Below are 23,136 nucleotides of genomic sequence, written 5' to 3' on the forward strand. Positions count from 1 at the left end.
TCAACAGAGCTGCTTTCCAGTAGGTCAGCCCCCAGCCTGTACTGGTGCATGGGGTTGTTCCTCCCCAGGTGCAGGACCTTGCACTTGCTCTTGTTGAATTTCATCAGGTTCCCCTCGGCCCAGCTCTCCAGCCTGTCCAGGTCTTGCTGGATGGCAGCACAGCCTTCTGGTGTATCAGCCACTCCTCCCAGTTTTATATCATCAGCAAACTTGCTGAGGGGACATTCTGTCCCTTCGTCCAGGTCATTGATAAATATGTTGAACAGGACTGGACCCAGCACAGACCCCTAGGGAACACTGCTAGTTACAGGCCTCCAACCAGACTCTGCACCATTGATCATGATCCTCTGAGTTCTGCCATTCAGCCAGTTCTCTGTCCACCTCACTGTCCTCTCATCTAACCCATACTTCCTTAGCTTGTCTGTGAGGATGTTATGGGAGACAGTGTCAAGTGCCTTGCCGAAGTCGAGGTAAACAACATCCACTGATCTCCCTTCATCTACCCAGCCAGTCAAGGTCATTCCCTTTGTGCAATGGACAAATCAGCTTCAGCACTTGCTGCACACTTGCCACTGTGCCCCATTTGAGCCTAATCAATTCTATTACAAAAACATCATTTTCCAGCACTGGAAGTGCCAGAATAGAAACAATAGTAGTACACGGAGCCTATGATCCCTTTAAAATAGAAGTGTCAGCAAAGTATTTTAAAGTATTTTACATCTGGTTTTTAAACACATATGCGCTTTCACTGGGACAGTAACTTGGAAACCTCAAAAACGGTAGTGTATGATATTTATTGCTTCTCAACAAGAAGGACGAGTGCCTTCAGAATGACTGGCAAAGCACCTTCCTCCTTCAGGAACAGAGAGATCTCCATTAGAATAAAGCATATTCAGAAGTCCCACTGGAAAATGCTCCAATTAAAAAGTTGCTTTTATGGAATAGTGAAGATAGGCAAAGCACTTCAGTGCTGTTCTCTCCTTGATAAGAACACCAAGAAAAGAAATCTCTGAATTCAGTTGGATCCAAGTTGCAATTTTATTCATTAAAAAAATTCCTTATATGTACTCTGGTTCCACTATGCAGCCTTCAGAAAAAAAGGCTTGCATGGGTGCTGTGTTTCTTGGAAAACAGTGTGCTGGTTTGGGCTGAGAAGGGGTTAATTCTCCTCACCATGGGGGGTCAGCTACCTTTCCACCTTCCTTCGCTCTGCCTCGTGGCAGGGGTCTGGGAGAAGCAGGGCCATGGCGGGGGCGGCTGACCCCGACTGGCCAATGGCATGTTCATTCCATACGATGTGACACTATGACCAGGATATTAAGGGGGGGCAGTTTGCAGCTCGGGAGTGGCGCGGCGTTGGGTCAGCAGGTGGCTGTGTTGCATGCATTTTGTTTCGGCGGTCACTCAAACCCCCATGACAAGTACTGGAGCTGGCTCAGAGAATCAACCCGTACCAGTATCAGTCGCCCCCATACACAAGATGAAATATTGGAAGCGGACGTCAACTCGTTTAGAACAGGATGATGAAAAAGCAGGGCCGTCACGAGGAGAGGAGGAAGAAGTAATAAATGAAATAGAGACCACCCGATCCCTGTCCTTGAGTGAGTTGCGAGATATGCGAAAAGATTTCAGCCATTGTTCAGCTGAGCACATTGTCATCTGGCTGCTCCGATGCTGGGATAATGGGGCCAGTAGCCTGGAATTAAAGGGAAAAGAAGCCAAACAACTGGGATCCCTTTCTGGGGAAGGGGGTGTTGACAAAGCAATTGGAAAAAAAACCACAAGCCCTCAGCCTCTGGAGGTGACTCCTGTCTGGAGTAAAGAAAAGGGATCCCTTTAATGATGATGTTACATATCGCCCAGGAAAATGGACAACTATGGAGAAAGGCATTCAGCATCTAAGGGAATTAGCTGTTTCTGAGGTGATTTATGGTGACCTGGACAACCAACGGTCATCCAAAGATCCAGATGAAGCCGAGTGCACATGACCCATGTGGCGGAAGTTTGTATGGCGCGCACCATCTTCGCATGCAAACTCATTGGCAGTAATGTCCTGGAAAGATGACGAGACACCAACACTGGCAGAGGTGACTGATAGACTCCGGGATTATGAAACAAATATCTCTTCCTTGCTCGTCTCTGCTGTGGAGAAACTATCCCGAGAGGTCCAGCATCTCAAAGAAGGTATGTCCTGCTCCCCACCTCGACAGAGTAGTGTCTCAGCTGTTAGGAATAAGCATCCTTTGGCTCAAAGGAGAGGATACACACCACAGGCCACCCTATGGTTCTACCTGCGTGACCACGGAGAGGACATGATGAGGTGGGATGGCAAGCCTACCTCGACCCTAGAGGCACGAGTACGTGAACTGCAAGGAAGAACAGTAACTCAGGGAGGCTCTTCCAGGAAAGCTGCTGCTCCAGTTTCCAGCAAGCAAGTCCCCAGACAGAGGAGTAGAAGCACTGATTTTTATTCCTAATTGTAATAGAGGGACTCCTGATTCACATTTACAGGAAGTGAGTTGTGAATGCCATGATCAAGACTAGAGGGGCCCTGCCTCCAGCCAGGTGGAAGAAAGGGATAACCGGGCTTACTGGACTGTGTGGATCCGATGGCCTGGCACGTCCGACCCACAGGAGTATAAAGGTTTAGTGGACACTGGTGCACAGTGCACGTTAATGCCATCTCACTATATAGGGGCAGAACCCATCAGCATTGCTGGAGTGACAGGGGGATCCCAAGAGCTAACTGTATTGGAGGCCGAAGTGAGCCTAACTGGGAATGAGTGGCAGAAGCACCCTGTTGTGACTGGCCCAGAGGCTCCATGCATCCTTGGCATAGACTACCTCAGGAGAGGGTATTTCAAGGACCCAAAAGGGTACAGGTGGTCTTTTGGTGTAGCCGCCTTGGAGACAGAGGAAATTAAACAGCTGTCTACCTTGCCTGGCCTCTCGAAGGACCCTTCTGTTGTGGGGTTGCGGAAGATCGAAGAACAACAGGTGCCGATCGCCACCACAACAGTGCACCGGCGGCAATATCGCACCAACCGAGACTCCCTGATTCCCATCCATGAGCTCATTCGTCAACTAGAGAGCCAAGGAGTGATCAACAAGACCCACTCACCCTTTAACAGTCCCATATGGCCAGTGCGGAAGTCAAATGGAGAGTGGAGGCTAACAGTAGACTGTCATGGCCTGAACGAAGTCACGCTGCCACTGAGCGCTGCTGTGCCAGACATGCTAGAACTTCAATATGAACTGGAGTCCAAGGCAGCCAAGTGGTATGCCACAACTGATATCGCTAATGTGTTTCTCTCAATCCCTCTGGCAGCAGAGTGCAGGCCACAGTTTGCTTTCACATGGAGGGGCGTCCAGTACACCTGGAATTGACTGCCCCAGGGGTGGAAACACAGCCCTACCATTTGCCATGGACTGATCCATAATGCATTGGAACAAGGTGGAGCTCCGGAACACCTACAATACATTGATGACATCATCGTGTGGGGCAATACAGCAGCAGAAGTTTTTGAGAAAGGGAAGAAAATAGTCCAAATCCTTCCGAAAGCTGGTGTTGCCATAAAACAAAGTAAGATCAAGGGACCCGCACAGGAGATCCAGTTCTTAGGAATCAAATGGCAAGATGGGCGTCGTCAGATCCCAATGGATGTGATCAACAAAATAGCAGCCATGCCTCCACCAACTAGCAAAAAGGAAACACAAGCTTTTTGGGGCGTTGTGGGTTTTTGGAGAATGCATATTCCAGGTTACAGTCTGATCGTAAGCCCTCTCTATCAAGTGACACAGAAGAAGAATGATTTCAAATGGGGCCTTGAGCAACAACAGGCCTTTCAAAAAATTAATCAGGAGATAGTTCATGCAGTAGCTCTTGGGCCAGTCCCGGCAGGACAAGATATTAAAAATGTGCTCTACACTGCAGCCGGGGAGAATGGCCCTACCTGGAGCCTCCGGCAGAAAGCACATGGGGATACCCGAGGTTCACCCCTAGGGTTTTGGAGTCGGGGATACAGAGGGTCTGAAGCCCGCTATACTCCAACTGAAAAAGATATATTGGCAGCATATGAAGGCGTTCGAGCTGCTTCAGAAGTGGTTGGTACTGAGGCACAGTTGCTCCTGGCACCCCGACTGTCAGTGCTGGGCTGGATGTTCAGAGGAAAGGTCCCTTCTACACACCATGCAACTGATGCTGAATTGAGTAAATGGGTTGCACTGATCACCCAGTGGGCTCGAATAGGAAACCCCAGTAACCCAGGAATCTTGGAAGTGACCATGGACTGGCCAGAAGGGAAATATTTTGGAATATCACAAGAGGAGGAGGTGACACGTGCTGAAGAAGCCCCACTTTATAACACACTGCCAGAAGATGAGAAGCAGCATGCCCTGTTCACTGATGGGTCCTGTCGCCTTGTGGGAAAGCACCGGAGACGGAAGGCTGCTGTATGGAGTCCTACACGACAAGTAGCAGAAACTGCTGAAGGAGAAGGTGAATCGAGCTGGTTTGCAGAGGTAAAGGCTATCCAGCTGGCCTTAGACATCCCTGAACGAGAAAAGTGGCCAGTGCTCTATCTCTATAGTGACTCCTGGATGGTGGCAAATGCCCTGTGGGGCTGGTTACAGCAGTGGAAGCAAAACAACTGGCAGCATAGAGGCAAACCCATCTGGGCCGCCACATTGTGGCAAGGTATTGCTGCCTGGGTAGAGAACCTGGTTGTAAAGGTACGTCATGTGGATGCTCACGTCCCCAAGAGTCGGGCCACTGAAGAACATCGAAACAACCAGCAGGTGGATCAGGCTGCCAAGATTGAAGTGGCTGAGGTGGATCTGGAGTGGCAACATAAGGGTGAACTGTTTCTAGCTCGGTGGGCCCATGACACCTCAGGCCATACAGGGAGAGATGCGACATATAGATGGGCTCGTGATCGACGGGTGGACTTGACCATGGACACTATTGCACTGGTTATCCATGAATGTGAAATATGTGCTGCAGTCAAGCAAGCGAAGTGGGTAAAGCCTCTGAGGTTTGGGGGACGATGGCTGAAATATAAATATAGGGAGGCTTGGCAGATTGACTATATCACTCTCCCACAAACCCGTCAAGGCAAGCGCCATGTGCTTACAATGGTAGAAGCAACCACTGGATAGCTGGAAACATATCCTGTGCTCCATGCCACTGCCCGGAACACTATCCTGGGTCTCGAAAAACAAGTCCTGTGGCGAAATGGCACCCCAGAGAGAATTGAGTCAGACAATGGGACTCATTTCCGAAACAACCTCATAGACACCTGGGCCAAAGAGCATGGCATTGAGTGGGTGTATCACATCCCCTATCATGCACCAGCCTCTGGGAAAATCGAAAGATACAATGGACTGTTAAGGACTACACTGAGAGGAACGGGGGTTGGAACATTTAAACACTGGGATACACATTTAGCAAAAGCCACCTGGTCAATCAGCACTAGGGGATCTGCCAATCGAGCTGGCCCTGCCCAGTCAGAACCCTTACGTACTGTGGAAGGGAATAGAGTCCCTGTAGTGCATGTAAAAAACATGCTGTGGAAAACAGTCTGGGTTATTCCCGCCTCGGGTAAAGGCAAACCCATTCGTAGGACTGCTTTTTCTCGAGGACTTGGTTGCACTTGGTGGGTGATGCAGGAGGATGGAGAAATCCATTATGTGCCTCAAGGGGATTTGATTTTGGGCAAAAACAGTCAATGAACTGAATGGCACAATGTGAACTGCTATATAATAATGTGTGTCATCTCTGTGTTGTATCAATGATATCAGCGTACAAGCCTCCCAACCCCTGGAAGATAGACCGTGAAACAAGCAAAATGCAACAGTGATGGAATGATGATTGACTCGGTATGCAGCAACCCAACGCCACACACCATCTCTCCCACCCTGAAAGACTGATATGACTGATGGAGCCCAGAGTCATGGACTGAGTGAACTCAATCGACATGTTAATGGACATTTTACAGGGAAGGGCCATAAACTAAGGGAATGATGTCTGTGTATTATGTTAAAGGATGGGGAGGGGTGGGGTGGTGGTTGGTACGGTTGTATTGCATTGTATGGGACCTGGGCATGGTGTAAATGGTATGGAATAAGGGGTGGAGAATGTGCTGGTTTTGGCTGAGAAGGGGTTAATTCTCCTCACCGTGGGGGGTCGGCTACTGTGTGGTAGGGGGCTGGGCAGGGCAGGGCCATGGCGGGGTTGGCTGACCCCGACTGGCCAATGGCATGTTCATTCCATACCATGTGACACCATGACCAGTATATTAAGGGGAGGCAGTTTGCGGCTCGGGGCGGCGCGTGTTGGGTCGGCGGGTTGCTGCGTTGCGTGCGGTTTGTTAGGGCGGTAATTCCCCTCCTTCCTCCCCCCCCGGGTTTTGCGCCTCTCGTTGTTCTCCTTTACATTGCATTTCTGTTGTTGTTTCTTTTAATTTTAATTATTAAACTGTTCTTATCTCAACCCACGAGTGTTACCCTTCTGATTCTCTCCCCCATCTACCGGTGGGGGAGTGAGCGAGCGACTGTGTGGGGCTGAGCTGCCGGCTAAACCATGACAAAAAGAATGTTTCATTTTGCTGTAATTCATTCTATTACTGAATTAAACTTTGATGTATTGGTTTTGACAAGTGCTTCATGCTGATTATATTGTGTATGATATTATAATCAGTCCCCATGCATTTCACACTAGCTGACTGATTAATGCAATAGATTAGTTGCAGCACTGATGGGAAGAGGGAATCATTTCCCTTCTGCACACTAAACTTTGAATGTTCATTAGAGGGAGTGGAGGTGTAACCCAGGGACAAAACAAGTGTCTAATTCTTTAAGTTTTCCTTTCTCCCTTGCTGCATACCTCTGCTCCAAGGGTTAAAGGCACACTTGTATTCAGCTGAAAGGAAAGGTATTTACATTTTGAGATTCTATTCTAAGCTATCATCAACTACATGCTCTGATCTGTGTGTGTCAAGTAACGAAAAACTCCTGCTCCTGTCTTCCTACATTTTCAACTGTTAGCATAATGGAAAAAGGAACTAACCAAGCACTTCTGTCATTTTGCATGAGCTGCTTGTTCTGGGTTATGCCTTTTTCAATTTGTTTTAAAAACTGCCCTATCTTTGCAGACACTCTGCCGTTTGACCAAAGGGTTTCATAGAACAGGAGAAATTTGCTTGAAAGGTGCAGTTTACAGTATCATAGACACAGACTACAGTCTACCCAAGAGAGCATTTGGGTATCTGTCACATGTACATTTGATGCCCCTCTATGCACTTAAAATACCCTATCATCTAATCACTATAGCAAGGCATGGGCTGTTAGTCTACAAAGCTAGGGGAAAGTATAAAGCACGTGCAAATGAATCTCACTGATTGACTTCTCTAATATCCACAATACTATTAATTAATTTTTTCCCAAACAGTCAATTGAAGGTAAAACCACTGGTAATACTAGCACAAATACTACAAAAATACTACTTTATGAATAACTTAATATGATTCTTCACAGTTTGAAGTAGTTGCCAGCATTTACACCTAGGTGGTGAACACAAAGTATGCTCCTGCCCAAAACAGAGACTGGATATTTTATAAAATATTTTAACTGGTAATAAACTCTCAGCAGTCACAGTCTATTTTCAAAGACTGACAATTTTCAGAACAAAAGTTAATGTGACTACTAACTATAACGAATCTACCCTACCTCTGTTTAAATCTATCATAGAGACGAATGAATTCCTCTCAGTTAATTTTCTTAGGAAGATGCAAAACTGGAAAGTTTGAGAAGTTTGTCAAACAAAAGATATTCATAAAAGAAAGGGATAAAAATATATCTCATTTTTTAAAAGAGTGGAGCAAGTGCAAACACTCCCTTGTATGGTGGGAAAGGTCAGGGAAAATAGTATGATTGCCACAACTATGTTCACAGAAGGTAAATAACACACTATAAATGGCCAGAACAACACATTCTGATTGTCTAGTCTGAATTCCTTCATACTCTAACATTTCCTGAGTTAGTTTTGTCTTCAAGTCCAAAAGTGATGGCTGAGTTTTTTACAAAGAAATGGCATACTTCAATTTATAAGATTTCCAATATGAGAATCTAGCACAGCTCCTGGTTAGCTGATCTACTGCCTCAAAATTCTAAGCTTATTTCAAGTTTTCTAGTTAAATTTGTCCAGCTCCAATTACAATTTTCAGCTACCATTTGTTTGCTTGGCATAGTGTCTTCACTATTGTCCTGGTTTCAGCTGGGATAGAGTTAAATTTCTTCATAGTAGCTGGTATGGGGCTATGGTTTGGATTTTTGCTGGAAACAGCGGTGATAACGTGGAGGTGTTTTAGTTGCTAAGTAGCAGTTACACTGGTCAAGGACTTTTTCAGCTCCCCATGCTCTGCCAGGTGCACAAGAAGCTGGGAGGGGACACAGCCAGGACAGCTGACCCCAACTGACCAACGAGATGTTCCATACCATATGACGTCATGCTCAGTATATAAAGCTAGGGGAAGAAGAAGGAAGCGGGGGACGTTTGGAGTAATGGCGTTTGTCTTCCCAAGTAACTGTTACGCGTGATGAAGCCCTGCTTTCCTGGAGATGGCTGAACACCTGCCTGCCAATGGGAAGTAGTGAATGAATTCCTTGGGTTTTGCTTTGCTTCTGCGCGCAGCTTTTCCTTTACGTATTAAACTGTCTTTATCTCAAACCATGAGTTGCCTCACTTTTACTCTTCCAATTCTCTCCCCCGTCCCACCAGGGGGGGATGAGCGAGTGGCTGCGTGGTACTTGGTTGCTGACTGGGGCTAAACCATGACAACTATCAGTGTTTTAGTCTATGTAGGTCTCAAATCATGAAGGAGATCATCCTCCTTTGTCTTGCATGAGAGGCCTGAGCAGACTGAGATTCTTGCATCTCTCACTTTAAATTACTTTTCTAATTTTTCAGTTATTTTTCCAGTATCCATTAAAGACAGAACACTGGAAAATATCAGAAGGCCAGATTGCTGGAAATTAGTGAAGATTCAGTAACTCCTCTCCATAGATCTATTACTTCTCTTTAGCTCTGGTATTTACTAGAAGTGGTATCAGAAAATTAAATAGCAGCTTAATGTTATTTAAGTATTAAAAGTAGAGGAAGGAAAAAAATAATGCTAAGTACCAGTTTGGGCTCACAGTAAAACTCTGAACTTAATCTTGGAAGTGTCGTGGTTCAGCCTCAGTTGGCAACTAAACACCACATAGCAGCTCGCTCACTCCCCCCACCCCTGTGGGACAGGGGAGAGAATTGGAAGAGCAAAAGAACTTGTGGGTTGAGATAAGCACAGTTTAATAATTAAAATAAAACATTAATGATAGTGATAATAATAATGATTATGATAATAATGATAATATAATAAAATGGAAAAGGGGAAAAAAAAACCAAACAAAAAACCCCAGAAACACAAACAATAAAACCGCTCACCACCTGCCGACCAACGCTGCCCGTCCCTGAGCAGCAATTTCTGCCTCTCTCCCCCGGCCAGCCCCTCCCAGTTAACATACTGGGCATGACGTTACATGATATGGAATATCCCTTTGGCCAGTTTGAATCCGCTCTCTAGGCTGTGCCCCCTCCCCTCCCGGCTTCCTGTGCACCCGGCAGAGCATGGGAAGCTAGAAGAGTCCTTGACTAGTACAAGCACTACCCAGCAACAACCAAAACATCTCTGTGTTATCAACATTGTTTTCATACTAAGTTCAAAGCACAGCACTATGCCAGCTAGAGTGAAGAAAATTAACTCTATCCCAGCTAAAACCATGACAGTATGTCACAACTCTACAGTTAGGGTCGCAATGAGTTTTGTACCAGCTCCAATACAGAACAATTTTTTAGAACATTTATAGGTAAATCAGTTTGACAGCTTAGGAATAAAAACTTCAAAAACTGTTTTAACTGTAATGAATGCTTAACTTTAGGGATTCTTGTTCATGGCAGCCCTGAAGTAGTCACCAAATCTGGCATCAGGAAGGAATTTCTCTAGGGGCATACTGGCAACAACCTAAGTGGCTTCTGTCCTTTTTCCCCCTCCCTTAATTACTAAGCAGAGATAATCTGTTTAGAACAGCTGGCATGTACCATTCATACAAGTTTGTCTCTCTAATTGCAAAGGGAAGGAATGCCTGAGATAGAAATATAGATGGAGAATAGCTTCATTTAGTTAAGGTTAAAAGAATCTAGCTTGCTGCTTTCTAGAGATAAATATAAACTTTTATCAGAAAAATTCAGAGTGGTTTCAGAATCAAAAAAGCATTATTTAACATTCAATCATTAGTTTGCTCATGGCAAAATGGTAAATAAATCTCTCTTAATTGATTTGTAATGGTTCCTTGCCTAAACTCAACATTTAGAATTAAGTTTTAGATGAGGAGCAAAGTGTTACTAATAAAAACTTAGGCATGATCCTTCAGGATCATCAGGCTGTTCCAACAGTTATAAAGCAGCCCACAGTAGTGTAAAGTGCTAGTGAAAAACTACTAAGACTAAGACTATTAGAACTACTAAGGCAGAGACACATTATTCTGCTCAGGCAACACCTTTGAGAACAAGCCATTTAGTATTCATAACAGAAAGGATTGTAAGGATATAATCCAGAAAAGCTTTATCCCATGAATGAGGCTCATGGCAATATCATGAGAGGTTCCTACACTTAAAAACTTTAGATACCAAGAAGTGGTTGAGATAGGCAGAAGCAGCTTATGCATTAAAATGTGGAGAGTACACATCTGGAAGTACAGAATATCTTTTAAGTTCTCCTCAACTTCATGAAATATGAGAATCAACAGAGATCAGGATCAGTGTGAGGAAAACCCAGAACAAGTTTGCCAATTTTATCCACTGCCCTGCCTTGCAAGAGCTCTCTGGATACACCCTCTTCCCTACATGTATTGGGTCTGGCTGGGATGAAGTTAACTTTCCCCATAGCAGCCCTCATAGTACTGTGCTTTGTATTGGTAGCTAGAAAGGTGTTGATAACACACCAGTGTCTTGGCTGCTGCTGAGCAGTGCTGGCACAACATCAAGCTGACCAAAACTGACCAAAGGGATGTTCCATACCATATGACATCTGCTTACCAATAAAAGCTAAGAGAAAGGAGGAGGGGGGGCATTGATTATTACAGTGTTTATCTTCCAGAGCAACCGCTACTTGTACTTAAGCCCTACTTCCCAGGAAATGGCTGGACATCACCTGCTGATGGGAAGCAGAGAATAAATCTTTTGGGTTTTTTTTCCTTTGCTTCCACATGCTTTAATAAACTGCCTTTATCTTGACTCACGAGTTCTTTCCATCTTATTTTCTTCCCCCCATCCTGTTGAGGAGTGAGAGTGATAGAGTGGCTTGGTAGACACCTGGCAGCCAGCCAAGGTCAACCCACCATACCACAACACAGCCATCATATTTTTGTTCCATAAGAAACTAACCCTTGACTCACAAAACAACTCTCTTCCCCCTTAAACTGTTCTTAAATATAAAAATGGAGGAAATCTATAAATGTTTGTTTTGAAGTATGCAAATTATGCAACATTTCTTCACTGGGAAGATAAGCAAGAAGATATAAAGATAATGAAAATGGTAGTTCACAGAAAAATATTTGATCCTGTAATCTATGTGTTGACAAGCTATTGGGCTCCCTCACTCCACCAAGTAGTAGATACTTGTCTTAGATTCTTCTGCTTGACTGCTTTCATCAGGTTAAGCATCTGGGATTTAGTTTAACAGTTTCAGCTTTATTAAGTTGTCACAAGAGCAGCCCCACCTTGATAACAGTAGCTGCTCCAATTATGGCTTGGTTTAGGGTTGACAAGTATAATGATTCATTCACAGCACACGAAAAGAAATAAAAGGTTGTTTTGAATTGCAACTTTAAAAATGTGGGCTTTTCATTTAATTTGTCACTTAGCTTTTGCTAAGAGGACATTTAAATTGCAGTAAAAGGCAAATGAGGCTTTTAGTTTACATGTAATCCCCATATTTAAATGATCTGTAATAGCCCAGTGTTAGAGTGGGAAGACTATTGTTTCACAGTGGGCCCTGATAGTGACATATGACATTTGTATTCAGGTCCTGTATTATCCATGTGGCTAAAGGGCTTCCAATTTCATTTCACAGCCAGAAGCCTGCAGAAAACACCAGTTAACTTGCAGATAGGCCCTGATGCCATCCACCCGAGGGTGTTGAGAGAGCTGGCTGATGTAATTGTAGAGGCCACTCTCCATAACCTTCGAGAAGTCATGGAGAACGGGGGATGTCCCAGAGGACTCGAGGAAGGCAAATGTTACCCCTATCTACAAGAAAGGCTCGAGGGAGGATCCGGGTAACTATAGGCCCATCAGCCTTACTTCAGTCCCTGGGAAAGTTATGGAACGAATCCTCCTGAGGGCCAGAACAAGTCAAATGAAGCATGTGATTGGGAAAAGCCAACATGGCTTCACTAAGGGCAGATTGTACTTGACAAACCTGGTGGCCTTCTAAGACAAAGTGACTTGCCTGGTTGACATGGGGTGGGCAGTGGACATTGTCTACCTGGACTTCTCCAAGGCCTTTGATATGGTCCCCCATTGCCTCCTCCTGGAGAAATTAATGTGTTATGGCCTAGACAAGTGGTCTATGCATTGGGTGGGGAATTGGCTGACAGGCCGCACCCAAAGAGTGGTGGTAAATAGCTCCTTTTCAAACTGGCAACCTATCACAAGTGGTGTCCCCCAGGGATCGATATTGGGCCCAATGTTATTCAACGTTTTATAAGTGATCTGGATAACGGGATCAAGTGTAGCCTGATGAAGTTTGCAGATGACACCAAGTTGAGTGGGGAAGTAGACACTCCAGAAGGGAGTGTCTACTCTCCCTGCTCTGCAGGGAGATCTGGATAGGCTGGAAGAGTGGGCCAGCAAGAACCTTATGAAGTTCAACAAGGAGAAGTGTAAGGTCACGCACCTGGGAAAACATAATCAGGGAGTGCAGCACAGACTGGGATCCACCTGGCTGGAGAACAGCTCTGTGGAAAGGGACCTGGGGGTCCTGGTGGACAGGAAGATCAACATGAGCGAACAGTGTGCTGCTGCGGCCAAGAAGGCCAACAGGATGCTGGGTTGCATCAAAAAGGGCATCGCCAGGAGAGATAAAGAAGTCATTATCCCACTCTACTCAGCGCTTGTCAGGCCACACCTGGAGTACCGTGTACAGTTCTGGTCCCTGCTATACAAAAAAGATGTGGACAGGCTGGAAGGGGTCCAGAGAAGGGCCACCAAGATGATCAAAGGACTGGGAAGCCTGCCATATGAGGATAGGCTGGGAGAACTGGGTTTGTTCAGCCTTGAGAAAAGGAGGCTTAGAGGGGATCTCATCACCATGTACCACTACTTAAGGGGTAGCTACAAAGAAGGTGGAGGCTCTCTTTTTACAAGGAGTCACATGGAGAGGACAAGGGGGAATGGACACAAGTTGCTTTTGGGGAGATTCCAATTGGACACGAGAGGGAAATTTTTCACAGTGAGGCCAGTCAACCATTGGAATAATCTCCCCAGGGAAGTAGTTGGTTCGACCACATTGAACACTTTCAAGAGTTGTCTGGACAGGGTGCTGGGCCATCTTGCCTAGATTGTGCTCTTCCTAGAAAGGTTGGACTAGATGATCCCTGAGGTCCCTTCCAACCTGTGATTCTGTGATCCCATTTGCCAATAAAACTCAGCCTCTTCTCAATGTCTGGCATCTGGCAGTGCTCAACATTTAATTCCAAAGCAGAGCCTCATAGCCATCATAATCCCTGGGCTGGGGCACAGTGTCACATTTTCCCCTTTTATTAAGGAATATTTTTTTTACTTTTATAGAGAACAAGAAACTTTTACTTAATTTTTGATGGATGAATACTAACGAATTTCTGATGTAGTAAGATTGCATGGACCATTTTTTCCCCTCTAGGGTACAAAGAAGGTTAACTGACCTTTTCTTCAAATCTGAGATCTCGGTTCAACAGGCATCAGCAGATATTTACTGTGTATTTCCATATCCCTCCATTTTACCAATGCAATTTAGTTAAAAAGACAAACCAAGGAGCTTAAAATAGTTAATAATTTTGATATACTGATGTCTTCAACCATGGTCCCCAAGAGTTAAACACATACAGATCAGCATGTGAAATTTACCTACCTAGACTCCATTTAAACAGCAGCAACATGAAGAATTCCACCTCCACTCTAAACTCTGGAAAGCACATTCATGTATTACTGTGGCAAGTTGGAAGCATTCACCAGTGCATCACTGAAGCTGCATCTAAAGTCTTCTAGCATGAGAAGTATATGAGCACGTCTTACAGCGTTAACCTGTAATATTAATCTTTCCAGTACTACACCTTTAGAGCATTTAACTCAGCCTATTCTTTGATGTATAATAGGGGAATCTGCTGAGCATAATTATATTCTTCCCCCCGTTCTAGAGGCTTTAAAATGCAACAAAAAAGCCTTACACATAACTAGCTAGTTATCTTGAGGTCTTTGAATCATAAATTGCTCACAGAATTAGGACTTTGTATTAGAAAATCACGTGAAGTATTTAATGTTGTTTTTTAAAACAGCATCTTCAAACACACAAACCCAATTTGACTTTTACTGAAGTCAACACAATTTACCATAACCTTCAGCAGGAACTCTGATCAGAGCCCAATGTGTCCTTCCAGTATCCTTGGCCAATGCCCAGTGCCAGGCAGGAAGCATCAGTTAAGTTCTAATGAAAGGCTCAAGTGACCCAGTCAAGGAGCAAAGCTGAAGATATTTAAGTATGTTTAAAAACCTATGCCAAAATGGAACTGACAAAGTGGCCACATGCCTAGCGTTTGGCAGACAGCATAACGATGCAAGCAAGCCAGCCTTTATTGAGTCTATTTTACATACTTTACACATCCTAAAAATCTCCAGAATTACAATGTTGTTATCTATCTGTGAAGTCAATGAGATCAGATAAAGCTTTTTTTTTTAAAAAAGACATCCATATATGCCACTCGCAGATTACTCTGAACAGATAATACAAAAATTTAAGGATGCAAAGGCCTGTCCCACTCCCTTTATTGATATTTTAGTTCTCTGACATCCTAGAAGATGACAAGATAGGAAACCAACATTATTTTAGAACATAACGATACCATCACCCCCTTAAACCCAATGTCTGAGTTCTCTGCCACTACTGGCACAGATCAAGGGTCACCAGGGACGTCCTGCTCTTCCATCTGTAGTTTAGTATCGTAACTATGGTCTCCCTTAAAACCTCCTTCTACTTTTGCACATTCACATGCCTGTTTCACCTGGAAAAAGGGATGTGTTTAACTAGAGTGAAACTCAAGGTGAAATCCTAGCAAAAACATAGCAGCAGCTTCTAATATTTACACAAGGCAGGAGTCAAGTTGGAGAGATTAATCCAATTAACATAAATTTTCAGGGAACTTGCTAAGCACCAGTGGAAGGAATCCTACTGGTGTGGGGAAGAAATGGACAGTGTAGCAACATAAACACAAGCTGGAGGTGGAAGAACCAAACTAAGTTCTACCCACCCTCAGCCTACTGCACACCTGAAGTGATTGAAATGGATTTGCAATTGAAAATGTGGTACATGATCAACATATTTTGGTACTGTTAGAGGAGGCAGAACAGTTCAGGACTGAAACAACAGGGTCTGCCTCAGATTGCAAATACAGCAGCTGAGGTAGTGGTGAGGCTGGAGGTTGCACTGTGGCTTTTTGGGAGTGGCAGCTACAATTCCGATTAAACAGAGGTAAACTAATCAATTAGATTAAACTAAAATATTGCTTATTTGATGCTGCAGGCAGAGATTCCACCTTCAGATAGGTGCTGTCAAGAAGATGATGTTAATACGGAACTGATGAAACAAGAAGACGAGCCACTAAGAAAAGTTAACAAAACCTTTTATGTTTATTGGCAGCATGTGGTAAGACTGCTACAGGTAACATGGAGAACACATTTCTGCCTCTCCCACAACCTACCAGCTCAACCCACATAAACAATGAAGCATGAGACCCTCCAGTTTTCAGTATGGTGGGATACACTTTTGGTGTGTACATGTCCAGCTTGGCAAAAAGCATTATTCCCCAGCAAGCTAAGGCATCATAAAAATTACGTACTAAGAGTGCTGGTATACTTGAAGGTGAAGTAGCTATATCTACACTCTCTGACAGAGCTTTGTCTGCTCTGATATTAAGGCTTCCCACCACAGAAGTCTATAATATCAACTATAGACAGCCAGTGCTTTATTAGCCTAATGCTTCATTTAGAACGAACATTCTTATGCGAAACAGGTTATATCCAGTCTTAGCTCCACCCACCAGACAATATGCAATCAGTCTTGGTCATCTTTAACAGTGGAAAACTTAAGTTTTGCTTTTGAGTTTTCCTTTCTAAATGAAGCATGTTATTCTTGCTTAGATTTAATTTCATTTAACTTGATTTTGGACCTTTAAAATGTACCAAGAGCATTAGGGTTTTTGGTTTTGTTCTCTGCAGTGTTTATATATTGTCCCAAGGGGTGTCATCAGTAAATTTTGGGTTGTTGTTTTGTTGGCTTTTGGTTGTGGTTTTTTTTGGGGGGGTGGTGTTTGGTTTTTTGTTGTTGTTTTTTTTTTTTTTAAATATATATATTTATTTTAATATTCCATGCCACATAATTCAGGAATAGCAATATTGACCAGAACACATCTTAAGACAGACTCCTGTAAGTCTAGATTTTAAGTGTCTTTCCAGATTGAGTGAGAGCACAGGTAACTACTTCAAGTTCCACGACTCACGACACAATTCCATTTAGGTGTCTTCAGTGTGTCTTCAACTTGCTTTGAGAAAACCTCCAAGACAGCATCCAAAACCTTACTACAGCTAAGACTATGGTGGGGCATACACTCAGTGAATTATCTTTTAGAGAAACAAATTAGATTTACCACTGTGTTTTAAATAATTCAGGTTGTCATTTATCATTTTTATCTTCTATATGCTTACATACCAACTGGTTAGTAGTTTGTTCCAGTACCTTACATCTAGGAAAGCAATGCTGGTGATTACTTAATATTATTCTTTCCACTCACCTACCCACCTTCAAAATATTGGTGACATTTACCTTCAAGTTGTTTTGAATTTCCCCTCCCTACCACTAACTCCTACAGATTTTTAGAACTTCTGAAGCAGCAGTTCATAACTGTCAGTGAGTTTCTGGAACACTTTAGAGCAAGTGTCTTCAGACTTTACCAGTTTAAATATTCCTTTCCCATTTCATCCTGTGTATCTGGTCACAATTGACCTTTCCTGTAAAGCAGTGTTAATTATTATAGCCCTCTGTTATTTGATCTCCTTTCTTTCTCAGTAATAGACTTCTGCTTTCCTTTGTTACTATCTTATACTCTTCATGAGTCTTCTTTTTTTGCCCTTTATTTCTCTCTAGTTGCGACTAGATTTCCTTCTTAACCTTTCCAGTTTAGCGCTAGTGGCTTATATACTTACCCCCAGTTCTTGGCTACATTTCCACTTTGTGCTTTATTTGTTTTAGATCCTCAGGTACTTACAACCTGTTGCAAACATACTTGGTTCATACCATGCTTCCTCTCCTCCAATTGTAATTGTCTCAGGAAGTAGATAAAAAAATTCAGTTTCACCCAACCTTAACTAAACAAGCAAACCTGCAGAAAACTCTAACCTGCTTTACCTAGTACCACAATAAAGTTTCTCTCCATCCAAAATCTGTAATTGTTTCTTCATTATACACATGAATGCTTAAAATGATTTTAAAGTCTGTGCATTTACCCAGTTCATCCCAGAGCTGCCTATACTTGTCAGTCATTGCAGTTCCTTGTTGCCTCCAAAGCGACAGACGAGGGTCAGCCATGAACTGTTCTGTTATCAATGTCAACATGCGAGCTCCATTTGAATCTCTCATCTTTAGCATCTCTCGCACCTAGGAAATGAGTCTTTTAATACAAACTTGAAAAAACAAACCAAACCACACTACAGACAAGATGGTGCAATGTTAAACATTCCACCTCTGTTAAATAAGAAATTATTTATATATCTGATGTGAAATTTTTAAGTAGGAAAAGTCTGCCTTCCCAATTTTAACAATTTTTATTTTCAGTATCCCGTTGCAATTCCACAAACACACTTCTTCCACAAGTAATCCACAGGTGTATTAGGCAAGCTGATGCAAGACCATAATTTCTACAGGTTTCTCCAACTTTTTGGGGCTAGGAAGGAAGAGAACAGCAAAGCTGCAGACAGCTGAAATGTTACTTCATATCCTTAAACTGATCTCAAGACGCAGCAGATTGTGTTCCATCGCATTAACTTGCCATCATGTTCTCAAGGCTCTGTCTTATTTTAGAGTAACAGGACTTGGAGTAAGACCTGAATAAGTACAGAGTGGCTGGGGGAGCGGGGGGGAAAGAAAAGAGGATAGGTTTAGAGTACTCAACATACCTTTGCAAAAAGCAAATTGAGCTGCTTCCCTGATCCATGGTATCCTCCCTGGGAGAGAAAGAGTTTAACCTGTTCTTGGACCTGTTCCTCATCCAAATGCCAGCAGTTTTCATCATCTATGCTAGCACCTGCTGTTGGGTCAGGAGCACCTGCAAACAGCAAGAAAAGAAATCATTATGTTCTATGTAAGGAAGAGACATTTGTGGGTCCAGGAGAAAGGAGTACTGCAGAGATTTTTGGATTGTGTGTTGTCCCATTTTGTATGTCTTGGCTTTAATCTAAAGGTTCTTTAAAATAGACCTAAATTTCTCCTCAGTAGTCTTAAGCACTTAGAAATGACAGCCTATGAAAAGGTATTTAAATAAAATATTTTATAAAACATTAAAATCAAGGTGAGTTTTTTCCTTCCATCTCAGCAGCTATGTTAGAATGCTTTTACAAAGAAAATTACACTTTACATATCTCCCCAAAACACCTGTGTAATTCTTGTACCTTCAGCAATCTTGCTCAGGTTTAAGTGACTGCTAGTGAACACTGCTATTGATGAACATGAGGAAAATCATCACCTCAGTGCCTCTGAGCTGTGATGGCTCTGCAAAGCTAAACAAAGAGTAAAAAAAAAAAATCCCCAAACAAATCCAAAGACTTTAAGCACTAAAGGCATTTCCATCATAAATAAGAATTACAGCTATGTAAGACTGGTGCTTCTGAAGGAGTATTTTTACATAGGCAATGTCATCAGAAAATAGTCAATTCAGAGCAACTCTACCTGAATTAACCTAGTGCCAACTAAAGTGACTGGATTTACATCAGGCAGTGCTTTGGCCACAGGTTGCTCTAACTCAAAATTTGCAGTTGAGATTTGCGATTTTCTACTTGTGGCCTCTACTAAAACAAGTTCTTGTACCATCTAGCAATCTACATATTGCTGAAGAAGCCTGAACCTTCACTGGATATTTTTTAAAAGGTATTCAAACTGAAAAGGTTGAAAAGCACTTTAGACTGTCAGGAAAACAACTCAAGGTAGTGCATCACCATACCAGATGTAAGGTATTTTAAGCATGTCCAAGACTCAAGTTAAGTTGACATTTTGATTTTGGGCTTGTCACAACTCTGTAATCTCTATCTGTTAGGTTACAGTCTATCACTTTTAAATCCCAGATCATGTTACTTCTGTAGCCAATACTAAAAGAAGGATACTGGCAGGGAAGGAAAATTACATGGTCAGATTTGCAAAAAACTTGCTTTCAAAGAAGTCCTGAGAACTTGAAAAGCAGAGATAGCTACAACTCTTCAGATGTATAGGAATTGAAAGATATATGGAAACATTGATTCCATTGATTTAAGCCTTTATTTCATAACTGCAGCTCTGCCATGTAGGTAAATCTTTTAAGCAGTTACAGGGAATGCTAGAATATTTATTCAATGAAAATACAATTGGAAGATTTAAAGGGTCAGAGGGATGTCTTGAATACTAGTTGCTGAGAGTCAAAAAAAGACTTCCAGCTCAGCAACTTCCTAAACTGCCTCCAACTTCAGAGCCTACAGCTGTGAATGCCGTGCTGCTGCCCATACACACATATATATATTTAGATTAATAAGAAATTGTATCTTTGAAGATGTGAAAGAACTCTCCTGCCTTCCACAGGAACCACAGTACAAAAACCAAGGAATGAAAAACTTCCTCTTCTGTGAGTGTTTCCATCTTTACTATGTTAGTTTTAAGGGGTTTTCAATTCAGTCAGCTACATGAAACACATGCTGATAAGTCTTCAGTTGCAAAGAACAAGATAAAAAGGGAAATCAAGCCACATGAGAACAAGCAGTGCAGCTGTTGAACAGACCCAGGTTTGCAGCACCACCTTGCAAATAGTTTAAATATCTCATTGCTCTAAAACACAGAGAAAAGACCTGTGAAAAGGAACTATATAAAAGCACCGATATAAAACCCACACATATCCATCCCTCACCTCAGTGGAGGTTTATCTTTAAATAACCTTGGTATAAAAAGTAGCCAAGGATTCCTCAGCTAAGCTTCCCCAATTAGGGAAAAAACAAAATTCCTTCCGTACTCTGTTTACATTTTATCAAAAGCTCATCAGTCAGTTGTTAAATTTCAACACAGCCACTGCAGATTGTTTAAACAGCGTTCCTTTACAGGAACAAGGGTGCCTGCTGCCCCATGCCAGCAGCACTCCCCCCCGCCAAGGCCTCTTCTCCCAGCACAATGTCAAATATACTTTCCCCAGGGACTCAGCATCACTATAATTTCACTAGCATTATTTTCATGCCAGTGGGTTAGAAGAATATAAACGCTGAAAACACCAAGCCAAGGGGCTGAGCTCTACGATCCTATTTGGCATAGTACTACAGACACTTCTGACTCAGAGCCATTCTTCCTCACAAAGTCGTATATAGGCTACACTCAGATAAAAATTTTTAATTGGGATGTGTAAAGAAATTCCAGTATACAGAATCACAGAATGGTAGGGGTTGGAAGGGACCTCTCGAGATCATCTTGTCCAACCCCACTGGTTCAGCAGGTACACCTAGAGCAAGGGACACAGGACAATGTAAAGGTGGGGTTTGAGTGTCTCCAGGGAAGGAGCCTCCGCAACCTCTCTGGGCAGCCTGTTCCACTGCTCTGTTACCCTCACAGTAAAGAAGTTTTTCCGCATGTTTAGGCTGGAACTTCCTGTGTTCCAACTTGTGCCCATTGCCCCCTGTCCTGTCATTGGGCACTATTGAAAAAGAGTCTAGTCCCATCATCCTGACACCCACCTTTTAGATATTTATAGGTACTGATGAAATCCCCCCTCAGTCTTCTCTTCTCCAGGCTGAACAAACCCAAGTCTCTCAGCCTTTTCTCATATGGGAGATGCTCCAGTCCCCTGATCATCTCCGTAGCTCTCCGCTGGACTTGCTCAAGCAGTTCCCTGTCCTTCTTAAACTGGGGGGACCAAAACTGGACACAGTACTCCAAATGTGGTCTCACTAGGGCAGAGTAGAGGGGGAGGATAACCTCCCTCGACCTGCTGGCCACGCTTCTTTTAATGCAACCCAGGATACTGTTGGCCTTCTTGGCCACAAGGGCACATTGCTGGCTCATGGTCAGCTTGCTGTCCACCAGCACTCCCAGGTCCTTCTCAACAGAGCCGCTTTCCAGTAGGTCAAGCCCCAGCCTGTACTGGTGCATGGGGTTGTTCCTCCCCAGGTGCAGGACCTTGCACTTGCTCTCATTGAATTTCATCAGGTTCCCCTTGGCCGAGCTCTCCAGCCTGTCCAGGTCTCGCTGGATGGCAGCACAGCCTTCTGGCGTATCAGCCACTCCTCCCAGCTTGGTATTGTCAGCAAACTTGCTGAGGTTATACTCTATCCCATCATCCGGGTCACTGATGAATATATTAAACAGGACTGGACAAGCATGACCTTCCCTTAGTGAAACCATGTTAACTACTTCTGATAGCCTTCTTTTCCTCTACATGCCTGGAGATGACCTCCAGGATGAACTGCTCCATCACCTTTACAGGGATGGAGGTGAGGCTGATCAGCCTGTCGTTTCCCAGGTCCTCCTTCTTGCCCTTTTTGAAGATTGGAGTGACATTTGCTTTCCTCCAGTCCTCGGGCACCTCTCCTGTCCTCCATGACCTTTCAAAGATGATGGAGAGTGGCTCAGCAAGAACATCCGCCAGCTCCTTCAGCACTCGCGGGTGCATCCTTTCAGGGCCCATGGATTTGCGAGGATCCAGTTTGCATAGGTGATCTCTGACCCAATCCTTCTCAGCTGATGGTAAGTCTTCCTTTGTCCCAATTTGTCCTCTCTTCTCTGGGGGATGAGATGCCTGAGGGCCAGCCTTAGCAGTGAAGACCGAAGCAAAGAAGGCATTCAGTAACTCTGCCTTCTCTGCATCCTGCGTCACCAGGGCCCCATCCTTGTTCAGCAGTGGGCCCACTGTATCCCCAGTCTTCCTTTTACTGCTGATGTATTTAAAGAAACCCTTCTTGTTATCCTTGACATCCCTTGCCAGATTTAAGTCCAAGTGGGTCTTGGCCTTCCTCATTGCATCCCTGCATACCCTGACAACATTCCTATATTCCTCCCAAGTAGTCAGTCCCTTTTTCCACATGCAGGTCTCCTGGCTCCTCTGCCTGACTTCCTCCTAGGGATGCACCGATCTTGAGCTCTAATTGCTACAAATAGTAATACCATAGTATGATCACTGATATTGTAAGGGGAAAACTACTTGCTTTCTTCATCTAGATGTCTGTGAGGTCTGTCCAGTTAGCTGAAACAAGCTTTCCATGCAATTTCCATGCAGTGTTTATTTTACTGCATAAACATATTTGCCCACATTTTGAGAAACAACATAGGCAATAACTGCAAGTGATATAAAATATGGGCACTGCAGTCAGAGCTTGAAGTCCTTTTTCTATGATTCTGATGTTTTTACGACGGAACTTCTTCGCAGGGACTCCTTGTTCAGAGAGAGAAATCACCACTGTGGACTTACTAATAATATCTGGATATATCTGGAAGTGTGTGTGTACATATATCTTTGCAGCGTAAGCAGCTAGTCAAATCACAGTACACTCTAACTCCTGTCTGTATTGTTGAAGTC

General features: G+C 43.5%; 1 protein-coding gene across 2 annotated transcripts in view; it reads right to left on the reverse strand.

Moving 5' to 3' along the window:
• LOC135310892 (zinc finger SWIM domain-containing protein 6) overlaps nt 1-23,136 on the reverse strand; it is an 85,994-nt gene that overhangs the window by 30,212 nt on the left and 32,646 nt on the right. For both annotated transcript variants that reach the window (XM_064440007.1, XM_064440008.1), the window contains exons 2-3: nt 18,518-18,666; nt 17,849-17,999 (exon numbers count right to left, since the gene is read on the reverse strand). In XM_064440007.1, coding sequence (XP_064296077.1) covers nt 17,849-17,999; nt 18,518-18,666 — 300 coding nt within the window. The remainder of the gene's footprint in view (nt 1-17,848; nt 18,000-18,517; nt 18,667-23,136) is intronic.

The sequence above is a fragment of the Phalacrocorax carbo genome, assembly GCF_963921805.1.
Source record: "Phalacrocorax carbo chromosome W unlocalized genomic scaffold, bPhaCar2.1 SUPER_W_unloc_6, whole genome shotgun sequence".
Classification (NCBI taxonomy): domain Eukaryota; kingdom Metazoa; phylum Chordata; class Aves; order Suliformes; family Phalacrocoracidae; genus Phalacrocorax; species Phalacrocorax carbo.